This window comes from Triturus cristatus, chromosome 3_1 (genome assembly GCF_964204655.1).
Source record: "Triturus cristatus chromosome 3_1, aTriCri1.1, whole genome shotgun sequence".
Classification (NCBI taxonomy): domain Eukaryota; kingdom Metazoa; phylum Chordata; class Amphibia; order Caudata; family Salamandridae; genus Triturus; species Triturus cristatus.
Genome location: NC_140583.1, coordinates 430069207 through 430090815, shown reverse-complemented (window position 1 = coordinate 430090815; position 21609 = coordinate 430069207). Strand labels below are relative to the sequence as shown.

At 45.1% G+C, this 21609-nt stretch overlaps 1 protein-coding gene across 5 annotated transcripts in view; it reads left to right on the top strand.

Annotated features, from left to right (window-relative positions):
* The window catches only part of SECISBP2L (SECIS binding protein 2 like), a 600623-nt gene that overhangs the window by 262298 nt on the left and 316716 nt on the right, over window positions 1–21609 (top strand). For all 5 annotated transcript variants that reach the window (XM_085644219.1, XM_085644216.1, XM_085644220.1 and 2 more), the window contains exon 10: window positions 20054–20221. In XM_085644219.1, coding sequence (XP_085500345.1) covers window positions 20054–20221 — 168 coding nt within the window. The remainder of the gene's footprint in view (window positions 1–20053; window positions 20222–21609) is intronic.

Below are 21609 nucleotides of genomic sequence, written 5' to 3'. Positions count from 1 at the left end.
CGCTTTCCTTCCACTATCGTTCTTTGTTTCAGATTGTTCTGGGTGGGACGCAAAGTTATTTGGGGCAAAGCAAAAGTAGCATTTCTAATTTTAAGTCTGATTGGAACTTTTGCTGTCTGTTACAGCAAGACCTGAGAATGGCATTACATCAGATGTGGTCTGAATTTGTAACATCGCTCTTTTTCTCGTGTGGTATAAATTAGTTCAGTGGTTTTTTAGTTTTTTTTTAATTTAAGTTATTCAAATTAGAAAAGGCAGGTGATGAGCGTAATAGGGTTGATATATTTTAGATCTGTACTGCTAGATTTACAGACTTTATTAATCAGCTAGTCTGCAGATGGAATTTGAATACATGTGTTGGAGATCTTTGTTTTTTTGCAGTGCTAATTTATTCAGGGTTCACTGTCTGTCTGTTTGGTTGCTCCGACCTGAACGTTTTTGTTGCAGCTGCTGATTTTCCAATGCTGGAGACAAATCACTACTAGCAAACTCCACATTGAGAAAATATTTTGAGGCATAATTATGGGGACAGCTGCAGGACATGCTGATCCTTGAAGGAATGAAGGATGGGCCAAAATATAAGACCAATTTCTGTGGCATCAGTAGACAAGACACTATGCAATTTGGTGGGTATCTCGGAACCATATAAATTCCCATCCGAGTTGATTTAATGTTTTGTTGTGATCCGATAAATAAAAAAAACTGAAGTTTCAACTGTTGGCTACTCAGCTATAACTTCTCTCATGCAGTGATTTTGATAAAACACATGACCTTGTATATTTCACTGATGACGTCGCATAATTTCACCTGTGATGTCCTTATTGGCATCACCATAGCCACTCAGGGTCACAGTAGCCAACAGCAGAGTGGTTTCATCATTTATTTTTTTATTTTTAAACTCTTTTTATTATAAAGACTTCAACAACAAGGCATAGTTTCACAGTATCACAACAAAGGTAATGGCAAACACAAGGAGCCATCAGTACACAATATGCTTTTGCCGTTGGAGTTACGGGGAAGGGGAGACATCTAAATCGCGTAATCTTGGGGGGGGTACATATTTCACCTCGGTATAAATTCCATGGGGTCCAAATCTTGGACCACTTCCGGGGGCCACCCCTAGCAATGTAAACAGATTTTTCTCGTTGCATGCACCAATCAAGGACCCTTTTCCAGTCCGCAATTTTGGGTGCTTGTGAGGCCCCCCAGTGCTGCGCGATATTTCTTTTGGCTATCATACAAGCGAGTGTGACCCACTGTATGGCGTAAGTGTTGAAGTCTGTGGGTTCCCAGATATTAAGGAGACATCGGGGCGCCTCTGGCCGGAGGTCATCCTCTAGGGTTTCACTCATGATCGAATGTATCTTATGCCAGTACTCCTGAATTAGCCCGCAGTGCCATATAATGTGTATGAAAATACCTGGTTGGGAGCATCCCCGTCTGCAAGAGCCATCAGTATGTCCCCCCATGTGCACCAGTTGCGGCCCTGTTATATATATTCTGTGCAAGATTTTGAGTTGCACTAGGCGGAGCCGCGCTGATATTGCGACTGTTTTAGGGGACGAGGTCGCTGTCTGCCACCCTTCGTCGTCTAGTTCTATACCGTCCTCTATCCATTTCGCTCTCAGTAGGGTCAGGGGATCACGCATGTTATTGATTAGTTTTCTGTACGTCAGGGATATGGCCCGCTCAGGCAGGTGCCCATCAAGAAGCCTATCCTTTAGGGGGGAGCTATCCGGTAATGAGGCGTCTCTTGGCAGTGCTGCCCGCAGTGCATGTCGGACCTGAAGATACCTGAATAACTCAGAGTCAGCAAGTGAGTATTGAGTCTGCAGTGTACTAAACGGTTTTATCCCCTCCGCCTCCCAAAGATCGCCAATCGTGGAAATACCGATCAAGTCCCACTTATCAAATCCCTTTGAGTTTCCCAGGTATCCTAGCTTTTGTGAGTCCCAAAGTGGGGTAGCAAGCGTTAATCTGTTGGCCCAGCCCAGTGACTGTGTCGCAGCGTGCCATATCTTGATTGTGTGCTTGGTGGGCCCTGTCAGGGGGAACCTACCCGGTGTGGAGTACAGTGCCCAACCGTATGCTCCGCTAGGAAGGAGCCAGCGGTCCATACGGAATCCCGGGGCATCGGGGGGGCCATAGGTGCCATGATTTATCGCTATAAGATGAGCAGCCCAATAGTATCTTTTAATGTCTGGCAGTCCAATACCACCATCGTACCAACCAAGCGTGAGCTTTGATAGTGCTATGCGTGGCCTGCCGCCCCAAAGGAGAAGACTCTGAAGGCCCTCTATTTCCCCAAAGTACGAATTAGGAACAGGATCTGCGGCATTTTGCAGTGCGTAGAGGAAGCGTGGCAAGGACATCATTTTGAATAATGCCGCCCTGCCCAGCAAGGAGATAGGGAGCGATTTCCAGTGCAGAATGTCGTTTTTAAGACGTTGCAGGGGTGGGGCCAAGTTGCGTGCATAGTGGAGTGTTGGATCCAGAGAGATAAATATGCCTAAATATTTGAAGCCTTCAGTGACGATCTATATGGGGCAGTTTTGGGGCAATAGCGGGGTGTTACCACTTAGGACATATATGAGTGACTTCTGCCAATTGACTCGGAATCCAGAGTATCTCCCAAAGATGTCTAGGATGTCAAATAGGACATTAAGGGACCTCTTAGGGGAAGCGAGGTATAAGAGAACATCGTCCGCGTATATGGAGATTCGGTCCTCCCAGCCCGGTGCCCATTGCAGCCCACGAATGGCCGCATCGTTGCGGATCCACGCCGCAAGGGGTTCAAGGGCCATAGCGAACAGCAGGGGAGGGAGAGGGGGCAACCCTGGCGGGTGCCGCGACCAAGTGCAAAGGGGGTGGATTTTTTTATTATTTACGACCACCTGTGCCATGGGTGCGGCGTATAGGAGCTTCATCCAGCTGATAAAGACCGGACCAAGTCCAAGTTTTGTTAGTACTGCAAAGAGATAGGGCCACTCGAGGGTGTCAAATGCCATAGTGGCATCTAGGGACACTATGATCATGTCTTCACATATTGTTGGGGCCCTCCCCAATACCCCGTGCACTCTACGCAGGTTCAGGGCAGTATTCCGCCGGGACATAAAACCTGATTGGTCGGGATGGACGAGGTCCCCTATAACCTTGATCAGTCTGTTGGCAAGTACTTTAGCTAGTATTTTGGCTCGGCGTTAAGCAAGGAAATAGGCCGATAGGAGGAGCAATCAGTTTTGGGCTTCCCCTCTTTATGTATGGTAACGATGGTGGCCAGGCGTTGGTCTAGAGGCAATAGCCCCGTCTCCAGGCTGCAGGTGTACATGGACCTGAGATAATGTCCTAATTTGTCAGGGCGAAGCTTGTACAGCTCGATAGGGATACCGTTGGGGCCAAGAGCTTTACCTGGACGCGGCATTCGTATCGCTACTGCGATTTCCTCAGTGGAGAGGGAGCTATCCAAGAATTGGCGGTCCGCCTCCGAAAGGGTAGGAAGGGAGATGTTCTTTAGAAGGTCTAGGGAGTCCTCAACTGTATGGGGGGCCACCGACTTGTATATTGTATGATAGCGGGCTGCAAATTGAGTGGCTATGTCTTGGGGGTCTGTTACAGGGTTTCCGTCCACTCCCTTGAGCTCAGAGACTAGGCGGCTAGCGCGCTCTCCTATCGAGCCAGGCAATCAGTTTCCCAACTTTGTCCCCCCAGTCATATATATGGCCCAGTTTTTCTTGTCCCATTGTTTTGGCGCGTTCGGTAACCAAAGCCCGATATTCATCCTGACAGTCGGAGTTCATGCATCGCTTCGGGTGTAGGGTTTGAGTCAACAGTATGTTCAAGCTGGTGAACCCTATGTTCAGCATCAGAGATGCCTTTCAGTCTTTCATTTTTTCTCCCGCTATGAGGGACAGGGCCTGTCCTCGGATCACAGTTTTAAACGCTTCCCAGAGTGTTTGCGGGGATTCGACCGAGTGTTCGTTTTCTGTAAAGTAGTCGTCGATGGACTTGATCAGCTCCCTACGTATCTTGGGGTTCCTGAAGTGCCAGGGATTTATGGGGGCGATGCGCCCTACTTGTTTATGTTCTAATACAATGTGGGCCCATAGGGGGGAGTGGTCAGATATACCCCTGGGTAGATGTCTGATCTCGTGAATATTCGCAACCTGGGAGGCAGGGGTAATTATATAGTCTAACCGGGAGAGGCTGCGATGTGCGTTAGAGTAGAAAGTGTGTTGTATTTTGTCCGGGTTGTACGCTCTCCATTTATCTACTAAACCCATTGCATCCAAAAAGTTAGTGAGTGTGCTGTTGGGGACAATTGACGCGGCGGGTGCCTGTCCAGCTCGCCCGATACAACGGAGTTAAAGTCCCCGCCTACGACAAGATGCCCCATTGGTAAGGTAAGCAGCAAAGCACTAAGGTCGGTAAAGGTAGTCGACTGCGGCCCAGGGGGTACGTGTACTGAAAGATAGGTGATGTTATGGCCCTCCCATGTGCCGGCTATACCCACATACCGCCCACGGTCATCTATGTAGGAGGATACTACCGATAGCGGGAACGATTTTTTTAACCATGATTCCCCCTCCTCGCGAGCTAGATGTGAAACCCGCATGTGCCACCATCGAGTATCCCAACCTGCACAGCGCTCCGCACTTGTTACCTATTAGATGCGTTTCTTGGAGCGGGACTATGTCGGGGGAAAGTCTTTTTATGTGCTGGGTAACCACACTCCGCTTGATTTTGTCCCCCAATCCGTTAACGTTCCAACTTAAGATTTTAAATTCCTTGTTGCTCTGCGTACCCATTTGTGTGTCGGGAAGGAGTGAAATAGCAATGTAGAGTTAAACACTATGCCGTTGAATATACAATCATACATAACAACCCAAAAAAACAGCAGTCCCTCCCAACTCCCCCCCCCCTCCCTGCTGCCCTGCACTCTGGGCTTCAAACTGCCCATCCAAACAAAAATGCAGAGTGCCTGTCGCCCACCAAACAGGGAAGAAAAATGAAAGGAAACCAGCTAAAGGAAGAACGTGGGGGGAGGCTATAGCAGTCCCCCGATCCTCACTCCCAAGTTTTTAGTACATCTTAATCATTATGCAAGAGGGTCAAATTTAGCGATGGCACATAATGTCATATCCCAGCGCGCGGTCCTGCACCCGGTGGCCCCGAGGGGCCCCCCCGGTGGGCCCATCCATATCGGGAGACGGTGACCCCGCCATCATCTAGTGGTACCCCCTGTGTTTCATCTGTCTGAGGGGCCATTCCTCTGAAGGTCCCCCCGACTGTCCAGCCAGTCAGAGGCGGCCTCTGGTTGATCGAAAAAATAGGTTTTCCCATCCGCTTCAATACGCAACCGCGCGGGGAATAGCATGGCGTACTTCAGTTCTATGGCTCGCAGTCGCTTTTTGACCTCTTGGAATGTGCGCCTACGCATCTGCACCCCGCGGGTGAAATCAGGGAAAAAAGTAATATGTGCATTATCCAGGCGAAGCTGGGGGGCAACTCTGGCGGTCTGAAGGATCGTGTCTCTGTCTCGGTAATTTAACAGACGGGCCAGTATTGGGCGGGGCGGAGCCCCCGGCCGACCCCCAGGCACTCTATGCGCCCTTTAAACAACAAAGTTTGGAGAGACCCTTAGGTTGGAGTTTAGTTGTGATTAGGTTCTCAATAAAAAGGTCTACGGCAGGGCCCTCCGTTTTTTCTGGCACCCCCAGGACGCGTATATTATTGCGTCTCATCCTCCCTTCATACTCATCAAGCTTGTCTTCGGTAGATTTGCGGAAGACCTGCAGCTCCGCGACCTCAGTTTGCAGTTGTGCGATGTCGCCCACTAGTCCTGTAGTGGTGGTCTCGAGCTGCTGTACCCTTTCCCGGTAGTTGGCGAGGTCGGCCCTGATTAGCGTCATCTCAGAGGAGAGAGTGTCTATGGACGTTCGAACTCCGGTAATGGCTGCCATAAGGTCCTTCATAGTGGGCTCTGGAGGATCCTGTGTCGAGCCACACTGGGCTGCGTCTCCCGGCGCCCTCTTATCAGGTTGATCCGCCTTTGTACAGGTGTACCGGTCGAGTTTACTTTGCTGGGACGCCCTGTTCCCCTTTGTGCCGGACATAGCGGGGCCGTTGGTTGGTATAGCAGAGGTAGTAAGGGAGGTCTAAGGTAGGGGTATCACCCGGGTAGAGTGAGCGTGGCGGGTGTTACTTCAAGGAAATTGTGCAACGCAGAACACGTAGGTATGGCGATTCAAAATGGCGTCCCCCAGTAGTTGATACGACTCAAGGGGCAAGCTGGACCTCTGCGGCTCACCCCCGGCAAAGGAAGATCTGTAATGCCCAGTCTTGCAGAGCTTGCCCTCCACCTCACCGCAACTCCCTCGCCGTGCGATCCTCGTGTTAAATAGAGTAGCCAAATTGCGCTGATGTGATGAGCTCCCCAGAGGACTGCGCCGCCCAAGGTCTGGGATAGCTGTGAAGCAGGTGGTAAAGGATCACCACCGTCCTTTCAATGTGTAGCGCCCAAGCAGAACGCCCCAACCGGTAGGGCAGCACAGAAGGGAGCGCCCGGGACCAGCACCTCGCTGCAGTGCGCCCCACCACAGCACCGCAAACAGAGGCTCACCACTCTTCGTCCACAGCTGAATAATCTGCTCCGGCGATGGCCAGCACCTCTCGACTGCGACCGCGAGGAGCGCGGATCGGTGTCCTCCGTCGGCACAGAAGGCGGGGGGGGGGGGAAGGGGGGAAGCTCCCGCCCCAGCGGCGTCCCGCAGGTCCCTCTGCGGCAGAATTGAGGGCTTCAGAGAGGCCCCCCAGACCAGAAGAAGAGGCAGCTCCACAGGGGTGGGGGGAGCCCCCTCCGCCAGGTATGTCTCTGCTGAGGCGCCCCCGATGCAAGGGGGGGGACAGCGCCACGGAGTGGTGTGGGGCGCGTCTCTCACCCTCGAGATGAGACACCTTGGCAGGCGTCACAGCACCGTCAGATTCCAGGCGTCGTTCCACTGACCGGTGACTTCCGGCGGAGTGCGGCCGTCTTACCCGCAGCGCCGCGCCGATGTCAAGGCGCACTTTAACCCCAGGCTGTGGGAACTCCCCTAGGCCCAAAGCGACGGGACCCGTTTCTCCGGACCGGAGGCAGTGCCGGGGCCCCACGAAGCAGGGGCCGGGACCGCTGGTCGTGGCGAGTCAGGTTTCAGTTCTAGATGTCAGGATAGTTAGCAGGATGGTTGTTCGGGAGGAGGTTATGGTTATCGGCGGAGCCGAGGCATTAAGCGTCCATCTTTCCTCGAAGTTAGGCCACGCCCCCGTGGTTCCATCTTTGGGACTTGCACAGAAGGCTCCAGCTGCTGAGACAAAGGCGGACCCTACTCTCGGGGGCTGAGAAGGGAACTCGCTTCAACAGTACAGATTTCTGGTCAGCTAATCAGAGGGGAATGCAGATGCCAAGCTTGACCTTGTGTTTAGGCCATCTCTCCAAACTACTACATAATTATTTTGTTTTTTTTTACCATAGTGCTTATCACAGTCCATATGTATTTGGAAACATATGTAAACTCACAAGAAATATCTTATAAGCAAATCTCAAATTTCCAGAAAACTATGTAAATTAAGCAACATTATGGTTGAGATATTAAAACCAGCACCTGAAAATGGTCAGTTATGGTTATTGGTATTATTGCAGTAAATGTTATGCTGATTATTTAGTAAGACTGTTAATGCGGTCATCAGCCATTCATGGTATATATGATCACATGTAAGATCATGATTAGTGCATTGGAGAAGCTCCGGTTGCATATCTTGCGCTACTGGCCTATTTATGTGGCGCTTTGATTTTCTTATATTTAATGGCTTGTGTGCAATATGACCCTTAACTTGTGTTTAACAGTCTTAAGTGATCCTTTTCATTTTTTTATTATATGCTTTGTCATTTGGTAAAGTACAGAAGGACTGCTGACTACGGGTGCTGTGCATCCCTCTTTTGGCTGCAACCTCTGCTTCCCCTGCCCACATAGCCTCCAGTGCTATACCTTTATCCTTGCACATGAGGCTTTGAGAACAGGGCATGTTCTCCTGCCTCACCTGTCCATTGTGGTTGCATTTTGCCATGCTTTGTGGCCTTGCAAAGTGGGATCTTGTTGTAGGGCCACTACCCCCCTGAATCTGCTGTGCCCAGTCCTTCTAATCACTGTGAACATATGGATATTGAATTTTTTTCTTTTCATTAGACTTAAGGAACTGTTGGTGAACTGTTAATTGTGATCTGTATTTTGCTTTGTTGGAGGAATATAGATTGCAAATAGTTACTGAACCTCTAGGGAGCACCATCACTAGTTATAAGGATACTGATGTCATATTATGTTACTGGTTGTAGTCATTATTTTATTGTAAACACAGTACATGGCACAATCATTTGAAGTGTGTAATGTCAAGCGAGGTCTGTGGACTTGAATTTGAGCTCCATGAACATCTCATACATTTTATTGTAAACGTGATCTTACATGGTTTGGAGCTGCCCTGATTCTCGTAATTCTCAATATATGACAGCACCATTTCTATTTGGGCTGCTGTTTAAAAACTGTTTGCTAACATGTTTTGATTTTGAACATTGCAATGTTGGGTTGGAAACATAACTGTATCAAATTAACAACAAATAAGCTAGCTTTAACCTTTCTAAAAAAACAAAACAGGTCAACTTTAAAAGTAGAAATCATCAAGCTAACAAGTCAGTGCTTTAATGAAGGAAAGGATTATTTTCATGTTGGCATGTTTTTGTGTGTATTTATGAGTGACTAAACGTGGAAATGAATTAGTAAATGAGTGCATGGATGGATGCAGTGCTGTCTAAAAATAGATCAGACCATGTTCCAACGGGCAGAAAATGTCATGGTTTTGTGGTATTTCATCTGGGTGCCGGAGATAGCAGCAAATTAATATGGAAGAGAAGCTTACTGAAGTGAGCAGCATGTCGTTAAGGGGGGGAAAAGTGCATCAGTTGATCATGTTCAGACCATGGTAGGGGATGACCATCACATTTGGAGGAATAGCACATAGTCCAAGGTAGCATCATCGCAGTGTCCAAATGGTCATCCAAAATGGTTTGATAGGTAGTCTAAAGCCCAAATGAGTGCCGGGGAAACCAGGTCCTGGAGGGTAGAGTGAGCAGTGGAAATTCCAGAAGGGAGACCAGCACACTGTCCATGGGTGAAATTTAACTCTGGGCTGGAAGGTGCCTGACCAAGGAGCAGGATTCAGAGAGAAGCAGTACAAAGTCCAGGGAGGTATGAGAACAGGATCGAAAGTAATATCAGTGCAGGGTCCACGGAGGGAGTCGCTCTGGGTTGAGTGAAATTGGGGAGGGGAGCAGCACGAGATCCAAGAGAGATAGGGTAGCACAAGGTCTGCATTGGTAAGATGGTTCTGGGAAAGCAACAGATGATCTGGGGAAGGGACATGCATTGGTGAGTAATTGGTTTACTTGGCTGGAACAGTGCAAAGTTCATTAATTACAGAATAGGTATCACTTGACCGTACAAACTTCGCTTAGTAACATCATCTTGGAAATGTAGATACGATTCTGTCCTCAACAGTGCTTTACGTAGCAGAGTGGCATGACTAGGATGTTGAAGTGCATTCGCAGGGCACCGTGGTTCAGTATTGCCTCTTTGTTGTCCCTTGTGGTAGAATGTATCCAAGCACAGAAGGTACATATGGGAGAGTGTTACAGGCAAATTGGTACAGGTCTTGTAGGCCAGAAACCTTGTGTGTCCATGTGTGGTGCTGATGTTGCAACAGAAGGGTGTAGTGAGTATGCTCTAGGAAGGTGGCAGTGGATGAGGACATGTGTGGGCAACAGGACACTTGGCAGAATGGAAGACTGTATTGTATTGTATTGTAATTTCATTTTTATAGTGCTTACTACCCCTGACGAGGAACCCATGAAGGATTAGTGTTGAATTAGTATAGTGAAATATGAAAGTAATTTGAGTGGTGGATATTAGTCAGTTATTTGGATTGCGAAGGTTAGCGGAGGGATAGAAGAGGGAAAAAGGTTTGCATTTATATAGCGTTTGTTACCCCTGATGGGGTGTTGAAGTGCTTTTTTCAGCGAGTAGCACGCTACTCCGGAACCCAAGTCAAGACAAAAGATACTTTATTCGACAAATCAATGCCATAAAAGTGAACATATAGGAGGAAACACTTCATCAATAAAAAGACATTGCTTTACAAATGACAATTAAAATTTAAAGTTTTGTAAACCAGAAGATAAAGTTAACGTTATTGGATAGAGCAGAGGGTTTCTATAAAGTGCATTGTGCCAACTTCATATTACTATATACAATAAGCAATTTAAAATTCCTAACTGGGGCAGATGATGATGTATAAAATATCGAATACTAACTGGTAGAGAACAAAATACTACATTCACATTATCATAAACAATTGGACAAATAGTAATATTTAAGAAGTTCATTTTAGTACTCACAGCATAGTAGACACTACAATTTAAAATTACTAAATAGAACAGGGGGTATCCAGTGACGTGCATAATGCTGTAATATAAAGTGCAACATGCTAAATTTACAATTTAAATAACAGTAAACATTCAAGTAATCATGATTACATAAACAGAAAAGATGATTTGATAGTAAATGTTAAAATGCCAACTTTTTTCTACATCTAATGGCTCCTGATAAAAAACTTGCAACCCCAAAACAGACCATAGGTGAAGATAGCATTTGGAGGGACAGCAACGCGGCCTAACTTGAAGAAAATGGCAATCTTTAAGAAGGGGAAGTATAAATCTTTTACGCAGCTGGGCATACAAATCACAGAAAAAGATAAAATGTAAGGTATCTTGTTCTGAAAAATCGTCACAAGGACAAGGTTTGCGAGTACCTTGTTTCGAAAAACCTTGTGGTACAGCTAAAAACCAAGGGATCAAGTGTAATTGAAATCTTGTTAACAGAAAACGATGAAAAACATTATTTACAATAAGTAAATATGGTTGAATCTGATTATGCAAAGGTAATGTGATATATCTTCTAACCGTTGGTTTTATTAGCTCCTTTTCCTCCGTAAGGCCCTGTTGCTTCTCCAAAAACTGTGATTTAATGGCTCTAATTTTAGATTTGCTCATCGGTTTCGGCCTGTTATATAAATCTGGGCAGCCTAGCCATTTATTTAGTCAGGTCTATTATATACTTCAGCCATGGAATATCCAAGGCTCTATCCAAGGCTATACAAACCATGATTACCAATTGGTTTAGTTTTGTGCTGGGGCAAGCCCATACTCTGAGCCAACGTAGCAAAGGGGCTATCGCTATCTCATCCTCAATATACCCCACCCCAGCCTCGTCATGTAAAATAAACGCCGGGGTGGTGGAAGGCACCGCCAAAAGTTTACGTACAAAGTTGCCTTCGGCTCTTTGAATCTCTTTACCTTCCTTATAGCCCCAAATATCACAACCATAGGACGCCATGGGGGATCACTTTTCTTTAGACATTTTCAGCAGGGCGGGTAAAGGTTTGGTTCCTAGCTTCTTTGCAAAATTCAGGGTAGCCCCCGTTGGGACTTTTGTTAGTTCGACCCCCTTGCAATAAAATTTAAACTTTGGGGGTTTTCGGGAGCCAATAGACATTATATGCGACTTCTTAAAATGTATTGCTCTAAAGAGTCCATAAAAACTATTAAACCATCTAGTAACCTTTGGAGCCCCACAGCTGTTCTTGCAAGTAAAACTGTATCATCTGCATATAACAATGGAGGTATTTTCTTGTCACCAACCCTAGGGATAGCTATACAGCTAGTTGTTAAAAAATCCCTCAGCTTATTTATATACAGAGTAAAAAGGAGGGGGGCCAGTATACATCCCTGACGTACCCCCCTCTTTACATCCCAAGGGCTTGTCAAGTCACCATTTTTATTATATCGAACTGCGGCCGTGTTTTTTCATGTATCTTGAATAAAAAAGCCCCTAACTGGGGTTCAAGGCCCATATCCCTTAAAATTAGCCATAGTTTGGACCTATTTACGCAATCAAACGCTTGTGACAGATCCATAAAAGCCAAATGTAGTACTCCCTTTTTGGCAATCGTATACTTTCCTATGACTAAATGTAAGTTAAGAAATTGGTCCAGAGTCCCTTTGCCCGCCCTAAAACCATATTGTAAATCGGAAATAACGTTTAAAGGGTCTAGCCAAGTTGTCAGGTGCTCTAGAATACTTTGCCCATAATTTTAAAGCAGGGTCTAAAAGAGAGATCGGCCTATGACTTTTATAGGGTCATCTCGTGTACCTTTTTAAAAAATAGGGACAATGACTGCCTTTCCCCAGGATGACGGGAGACTTTGAACACGCCGCGTTAAAAACATGTGCTAAAATTCTCAACCAAACACTAAAAGTCAGCCTTAAACAGGTCTGCTGGAACCCCATCGGAGCCTTCCCCCCCCCCCCCCCCCCTTGCTGTGGAGAAAATTGCGCTATAAACTTCCTCTACGCTAAAAATAAGCTCTGCATTAATATGCTCAACCTCCATGGGCTCTATAATTTCTTCTATACTGACATTATTAAAAATACGGCTAAAGTGCGAAACCCATTGGTCAGCTGGAATTAAACACTTTATTTAAATTTTTGGAATCAGAGAGGAAAGGGCTATTGACTACTGACCAGAAATTTGCGCTATCTTTCAATACGCATGCTTCGCTCAGGGCTTCCCACGCCTGCTCTTTTAACTGGTTCTTTCTGTTTTGAATAGCCAATTTGTAGGCCGCCCTTTTAGCTCTAATTTCTATTGTATCCCTGGGGATAGGTTTGATGGCCTGTAAAAGCTCCCTATGAGTTTTAGAACAAGAGCTATCCAACCATCTTTCGGCCTTCGAACAGCTGACCTTGCTCACAACAGTAAGGTCTGTAGAAATTTGTTTTGTTAATGTTTCTAAGGCTTCTAAAATGGTATGGTCATCCGTGGATGAATCTAGGCAGAGTTGGATTTCCGAAGCACAAGGAAGCTATCTGGGATAATCCTTTCCCATTTTAACCTGCGATTTTGATCTTTAGTTGTGATATCTTTATTTATAATATGGGTAGTTATCCCCTCGTGTTCAATCGCAGAGAGTGAGATTGTAATTATAAGGGGATTATGGTCACTATAACATGACCAAAAAACTGCAAAGTCCACAATATTTGAGGCTAGTGATGCAGTCAGAAAAATCTAGTCAATGGTACTGGACCTTCCATTCCCTGTATAAGTTTGTACTGACTCCACACTGTTTTTTTGCCAAGGACATAGTAAATTATGGGTTGAAAGGGTATTTTCCAACAAAGTGCCAGCTGGTGTATGTTCAAAATGATTTGGCGTATGGGGAAACTCCCCTTGGTCCGGTTCGATAATACAGTTTAGGGTACTCAAATGAATATGAAAATCCCCTAAAATTATTAAATCATAATGTGAAGATTTACCCTCATAATTTTCCAGAAACTCCTCTAGGATTAGCAAATGTTCTAGCTCGTAATCTCTGGAGAAGGAATAATAAAAATGTACTACTAGCAAAGTGGCACGATTTATAAATGAAAGTTCTACCGCTAGCAAGTGGTGAGATTTACATTCAACCATTCTGAATTCACAGGAGAGTTTTAATGAAAGCCTTAAAAGTAAACCCCCTCGTGATCTACCCATATTGGAGGGAATAGCATATTTACAAAAAGATTTAAAACCATCTAAATAGAAACAGTCATTTATCTCCCACGTTTCCTGAAAGGCAATGATATGATGATCTGCTAGAAAGATTTCCCAATTTAAAAGGCCTCTTTTTGACCTTAGGCCCGCTATATTCCACGACAAAATGTTCTCATGGACATTCAAAGATGAGGGCGTTACAATGTGGTGATCCACAGGCTCAATAAGAGGTAATCTAAAGGTAGACAAATTTGAAGAACAGTGGTTGATCAAAGCGTTATCTAATAATGCCGGTGAAACCAGTCAATCTTGTTGGTCCAAGTCCAATAGGGGAGAAAACCTATTATGTGTTTTAGTAATGAATGGGGCTATAATGTTATGCTCAGTGGAGGGCTTATAAAAATGACCTGGGTGCAACGGCCAGATCTTAGTTGTTCTGACAATGTTTGATCCATAGGATGACAACAGAGACCTCACCATATTTGGGTGACGGAAATTAATAACAATGCAGTCACTCTGAATGTCCTTAATGTGACTCCCAACCCACCCAACCCTGCGGGCCATAATGATTTCTCCAATCTGTGACTCCCGGAGGCCCCTATGTTTTATGAGCCAGTCTGCACATTTATTTCTAAGTTGGTCCCAAGATTCTTCCCGATTCCTTCTAAGAGGGGGTATTCCGGCTAAAACTAGCACATATAGGCAAGCAGCGGGAGGTAAGTTTAATAACTCATTGCAGGGTATTAAGTCATCTAAGGCCTCGGGGATGATGTAACCTCTCTCTGTGGTTCCGACAACGAATTAGTTGGGCCCTGATGGGTCTGCGGCACTACGTTAGGGTTGGGAAGTGAGGGGGCATTTATAGGTGGTGAAGATGCTATACTCCCAGCATCACTGGGAGAGTCTCTTCTAGGCTGTGTTTCTACTGATGATGGTACCACTCCTAATGTAAAACATCTCTTGATTTTGCTACAGGTAACGCATGAATCCTTAGAGATTGAGGAGGACAACAATGGCTGTTAATTTGGATTTGTAATAATAGCAGCTTCAAAAATAATCCCATTGATGCTTCCCCCCCCCACAGTCGTTACCTGCTTGAAGGATTTTATTTGAGAACTTCTATTATTAGACACGGTGTCTAATTGGTCTAAGCGTTTCCATAGGGTAGTGAAATGTTTATCAATCAGGCCTTTAATACTAGTTGAAACAATGTTCACAATATTATCTAACATTTTTGTCCAAAGAACCACCCAAAGAGCAAGAAGAATAACCGTCAGTCTGAGAAGCAATTGAAGCTTGCAATAGTGACCGAAGCGTCTGTCACAGGATTAGCAATAGAAGTAGAGGAAGAGACGAAAGGAGGGCACTTAAGCCATGAACTCATTGATGTACAAGAAGGGATATTGTGTGGCGGTTGTTTCCTTTTAGTGCACCTAGGTTTGGCCAACTTCCTTTAAGCGCCCAGAGTAGGAGAAATAGTGGCGAAATCCAAAGTGCTCGGTAAATTAACCATGTTATCCTCATTGCCTGAGACACAAGGCAAGTCATTATTAACGTCGTTGGTAATGTCACATACATGGCTCAGAGTAGTAGTTAGACCTTGCAGGGGGCTAATTATGTTCAGTTGCGAAGTACAGATAGAAACAGATGGACTGAGCATAGGATCCAATGCAACCACCTCCAGCATTGGCCCAATCTGACCAGATGCGGTCCCCATAGATAGGCGCCTCTCTACATGTTTAATTTCATTGGCGACAATGCTTACAACTCGATCTAACATACTGTTTATACTTGTGGTAGGACGAGTACAGGAGCTCCCGCTCTTCTTCCCCATTATTCCTGCAGTGTTGAACTTTAACTATGTAGAACTGCCACGATAAAAACCACACTCACATCTCCACTGAGAATCCAGATACAGATGTCAGGGTTCCGTCTTAGTCAGCAAGTGGGCAGAATGAAGCAGACAGCTAAGGGATCACTAATGGCTGTCTTCGTTTGTGCGAACTTACTTTGATCCAACTTTAGCCCAGTTCTCCAAGGTTAACGTTAGAGGGGTAGCCCAGCCCGGCCTCTTCTGGGCTCTGACGGGAGCGGATGGGCCTGCCCTTGGCCCGGGCACGCCTGCGTGTGTCCCGCGTTGGGAGAGACCTGCTGCTGTTTTAAAGCGCCTCCGGGCGCGTCTCGGGGGTGTTGGTGGCAGTAGCAGCCGCTGAGGATCCTGGGACCTTGAGTCCTGTCCCGATCCTGCTCCCCCTCAGAATGGCGGCAAATGCGGGTGAAAGACTGACTCGTGAGGCTTCCCTCCGGAACCCATAAAGTAATTTGAGTGGTGGATATTAGTCAGTTTTTTGGATTGCGTAGGTTAGCGGAAGGATAGAAGAAGGAAAAAGGTTTGCATTTATTTAGCGCTTGTTACCCCTGATGGGGTGTTGAAGCTCTTTCTTCAGCGAGTAGCACGCTACTCCGGAACCCATAAAGGATTAGTGCTGAATTAGTATTGTGAAGTATGAAAGTAATTTGAGTGGTGGCTATGTTTTTCAGTTATTTGAATAGAGAAGGGTAGCGGAGTGATAGAGGAAAACAAGATTTGCATTAATATAGTGCTTGCTACCCCTTATGAGGTTTTGAAACGCTTTTTTCGGCGAGCAGCACACTACTCTGGAACCCATGAAGAATTAGTGGTGAATTAATATAGTGAATTATGAAATTTGAGAAGTGGACATGTTAGTTTGTTATTTTGATTGAAAACAATAGTGGAGGGATAAAAAAGTGAAGGATATTTTTTTGGATGTCATAGCAGTAGGAAGACACTTTGGATGAGTAAAAAGGGATGTGGTGGGAACCGGACACAAAATTTCCACACCTGGGGGGCCTGCTGTCAACAAATCGAGCAGGAAGATTATCCCAGAGCGGGTTCATGCCCCATCTACACCTACAGTGGTCTATCCTAAAGTTACGAAGGACACCCCAGTTGACAGTCTATTGGCTTCTTTCAAAGACTTTGAAAGAAAGATTTTTTCAGTCCTAAATTCATGTGACACTCTGATCTCTGCACTTGAGCAAATTGTTGGTTCTTTGAAGGGATCAGTAGATATCATATATTCAAGTATAAGTAGCCGGCGCTCCCATCCCCCGCATACCATTCCACACGCTGGTCCAAGTACTCTACCCTGCGACGCCATTGTGAACAGAAGTGGGGGAGCAACATCTCAAGCTCAAGCACAGGCCCAGGTCTCATCGCAGCTTTATCACAACCGCCTTTGCGATCCTACACTCCCAACCTACCCGATGTTCCGAGGGTCACGGAGGCTTACTCTGGGTGGCAAGCACTTGGCACGGCGACCCAGCAGGGAAGCCTGAGCAGCTCAGATTTATCCACCTCTGCCACATCTCAACACTCACAGCCGACATACTGCTCCTCCAATACCACCATCCAGCTACCCTCGGCGGCAACTCCTTACGTCATTGTGTTGCAGGGATTCTGCACATACACAGAACTATGCGCAGGAAACCTGGACCTCGGTGTGTAGTGGTGTACCAAAAACCCACCTCGGTGCCCAGAACCCCAATCCGACTAGCTATAGTGTCTCATTTGTTCACCGTTCTACAGCGAAGCTACCAATGATTAGACATCCTAGAACATGTCACTCCGACCTTCTCAGGAATCGTGGGAAGAAGAACACTTTCGTTTAAACACTCATACTTGTCCAAAATGTGAGTAAACAGAGACACTGTATAGTTAAAAATTTGTATTTTAACTAACGTGCTCTATAATGCAGTAAACGAGCCAATACTAGCAGCAAAATGCAAAAGAACAATATAATCAGCATTGTTACAATTCCATGTAGCACAAAAGGGAAAACCATATTATAATGACAGTGGAAACAGGACTTCAGCGCCTTACCACCCTCCCCGTGCTAGTAGCTAGTTCATTATTATTATAGAAGACGTCTAGGCTTTGACAGGGGGACCCCATACCTCCAAGTTTAGATGCAAGGATTTACATCTCCGGACAAGCTCAGCTCTTCTTCGTTGGAATGATTTTCTCCAAGTGCCTCTACAGGCATACAATGCTATATTAAAAGCATCCGAGTTTCAGTAGTGCAGCTGTGTTCTATGTTATGTCTATGGGCGCGGGACTGACCAAAGTGAATCAACATTAGTGATAATGGTGTAACCCAGTAAACTTCAGAACCTGGGTAAGTACACTAAAGAAAAAATGGTTCTGTCGGATAGTTCAACTGATTTGTACCAGGTATTTCAATACATAAAGAGAGGAAGTATGTCCTAATCATATATCCATATAACACAGAGAGAACAACAACTTGTTCATCTAGGAAAGGAATTTCTTTACTTTGTGTTCATATATATGCAAATAAATGAAAAGGCTGTCTGTGACATCAAACACATACGGTGAAAAAACACACAAATGGCTACAGTGTTTACTTAGTGACTGGTAGTGATATGTGATAAAGTGCTGTACAAAAGTGACATAAATGACGTATATGATATATACATAACACAGGGAGATATTTATCATTCAAGTCCACGGATAAATGCATAGATCCCAACAGAAGTAATGATTTCCAGTTCAAGTCCGGGAAATTGCGTGGACTAATTTGAGAGAGTTATGTTGACGTTTGGACCCTTAGCAATTGTTCAGCTTATTAGGCATCAGAGGCGGGTCTTCATCAGGACAGGAGGGGAAGAAGGGGGTGACAGCCTGTTGAATAATGAATATTATGGTCCGAGTGGTATGTCCCTGGTGTGAAAATAGCATGAGACGCAGTTAAAACGTCATGCTTACCGAAAACTGGGGGTCCTAATGTCTGGGCATCCGATTTAAAATAATGTCCGGAGAAGTGTCAGCCGACACTTTAGACTCGCGCTGCTGGTGAAAACAGTTAGTAATATTGAACGCTATCTGACTTGGGATATACCTAGCCATCATCATCGTAAGTTGACTTATTTTAAGTTACATTTATTTCACCGACTGGTCCCTTTTAACCGTGGCTGTTTTAGATACTCAGATTTGCCCCACTGTAACTGTGATAACACCTCGATCAACGATACATTACAAGTAGTTATGTGCTGGCCAAAATATAGCTACCTGACACAATTTTATACGCCCAATTTTATCACCGCTCAATTTTAGGCACCCCCATGATGAAGCATGACACATCTGGTGTGTGAGGGGAACCGTCCTGAAAAGGGAATCCCCCCTATCCTGCATGACATAGCTTATCTAAATAGTTAACCAACCTCCTCCCAATCCGGACCGGTGGATATGTTAGTCAGCTATTTGGATTGAGAAGGGAAGCAGAGGGATAGAAGAGGGAAAAAGGTTTGCATATATAGCGCTTGTTACCTCTGATTGGGTGTTGAAGCGCTTTTTGGGCGAGTAGCGCTCTATTCCGGTAAGGAGGTGAGGAAAGGCTACAGAAATCAGTAAGCTTCAGTCTTACCTGCCCTATTTACAGATGTCCAGGGTCTCTTTTGATGACCGAAAATCTGCCTTTCGAGTGAAGGCTATCAGCGTTAAGTGGATGAAGTAGCCTCCAAAGGAACGCATGGGCAGTTAATCCTCTGTGCTTTGCAGCAATTGCCAAAGCATAAAAAGGGATCACCCTGTACGGGCTCATTCTAATGCTGTACCAATTAAATAGCTATATGTAGGGGCAGTAGTGAAATTGCATGCATCCTAAATGACATTTAAAATCAATTATTGGATGATGAATGTGGGCTGATCAAAATCTAAGTTGCTAAACAACCGAAGTCTGATCGGGACTCATCTTTTACTCCTCTCTCCTTAAAAGCTGTATGAGCGTTAGCTCTGCAAAAGAGAAGGACATACCTAGAAAGAACTAATTCTGAGAGATGTTCTGTCTTCATGCTAAGTTTGGTGTAAAACTATAACCGCTTGCTTTTTGCCGACTGTAATAAGTATGAATTTTTCTCAGCTCCATTTGGGGTTCTCCTCCATATACCTACTAGTTGTCACATGATGACAATAGATTTGTGTTTTCATTCTTGTCATGTATGTGTACAGTTCTCTGCCTGAGCATTTGCCATAGAAGGAACACATCCAGATGTTTTTGTTGTGCCCATGATGCATGTGCTACATGTGACATTTCAGATGTTGCCTAGATCTGGTTGACCAAAGAAGACATTCTGATGTTTTGTTTTTCTTTCCATTTGGTTTGATGATTATTATTTTGCATTTGGGTATTTATAGCCATAAGGATTATATTTATTTTAATGAGCTATATGTTCTATAGTGGTTCTTCAAAGTACAGGGAATTCAAATGGATATTGATGATTTGTTTTGTAGTTGTAACTAGTTCTTCAGCATGTGTGTCGTTTTGCTTCCCTCTTTATAGCAGGATGATTTGCCTGACAATTCTCCAATCAATATCGTTCAAACTCCTATTCCTATAACTACATCTGTGCCCAAACGTGCCAAAAGTCAGAAGAAGAAAGCCCTGGCTGCAGCCCTGGCTACAGCACAAGAATATTCTGAGATCAGCATGGAGCAGAAAAAACTTCAGGTGTGTTGCATTTGTTATTTGCAAAATATTTTTATTTATAACACAGATTAGTAGTGCATTGCCACGTTTAGTAACCTTCTAACGCACTTCCAGTGGCGGCCTGTTTTACAATTAGTAGGATGTTTTTACCATGCTGTTGAAGACACAAAGCTATTGATTGACTTCAGATCGCTAATACATCTCTAGTCCTTACTATTTTCTACATGTAGGGGTGCTTAGGTGTCAATTCAGTTTGAGGAGTGGGCTAGATGACTACTTCTCTGGCAGAACAGTTCATAACCTCACCCTCAAATAATATATTGCCAGTTTTCTTCATTATGTCCATGAAAGGAGTACAAACCTGTGAAAGAACAATTTGCTAACTAATTGTTACTTTCATGAAAGTAGCAAGTTAGGTTTTTCCACTCATATCAATCGCAGTGTGGATCTGTATATAAATATGCACTCCTACTAATGTTTTTGCATGATTATTGTTGGTTGTACTGCTAAACCACTCCCAATAACTGAGGACACTATTTGCATTCACAAGACACAGTATTACATGAGAGAACAGGGAGATGAATGCTATTGTGACACCTCTGTTACACAAGCCCTTTTGTGTGTTTTTAGACGCTGGGAACGGTCACCTGAAATTTTTTCTGATAGACTTCTAACTGCAGATTCCTTACCTAAATTACTCCCCAGGCGTCAGACTGGATCCAAAAAATCTTGAGCAGTACCTCTGCGTGACAGTAGAAGGCAATGAGTGGTACTGCATTGGTGTGCATCCATGTCATAAGTGCCAATATTTTCACCACCTCGGTGAGCTAATATCAGTTCCTTTCTTTCCACGCCAACAGTGTGAATCCGTTGAACTACCTAGGTCATTTTTTGACCAGCTTTTTTGACTCTCTTGTTTATTTATTTTTGAGCTATTGCTCCTAGTGTGCTAGGGATACATCCTCTGCAAAACCACCAGGGTTCAAACCTTGATGGGAATTTCACAGACCGATGTCTGTATTTGATCCCCGCTTGGCATGTCTCTAGTACCTGGAGCTGGGCCACGACCCTAAGGCCTGCGTAGAGTGCAAGTTAATCCACCCGAGGCGATTTTCGAGTGGGTGATGAAGCTTCTGGCGGCGCAGCAAAAGAAGGCTGTGCACTGCTCCTGGTTCTGTTCTGGGGTAGATTTCCCAAGGACAATCATCTTCCAAGACTTCTTCCTCCAAGTCTCGTAGATTCTAGTAGAATTTGTAGCGTTCTTCAGCTTCCCCATCTCAACACCATGCTTCTAGGCCCCCGCTCCCACATGCTACCTGAACAGGCAGCGCCCAGACCCGCTCCGGTCTACCCCAAGTTCCTTGGAGTCCAAGCAACGCCCACTAAGTTGAAAGAGTTCTATGACACCA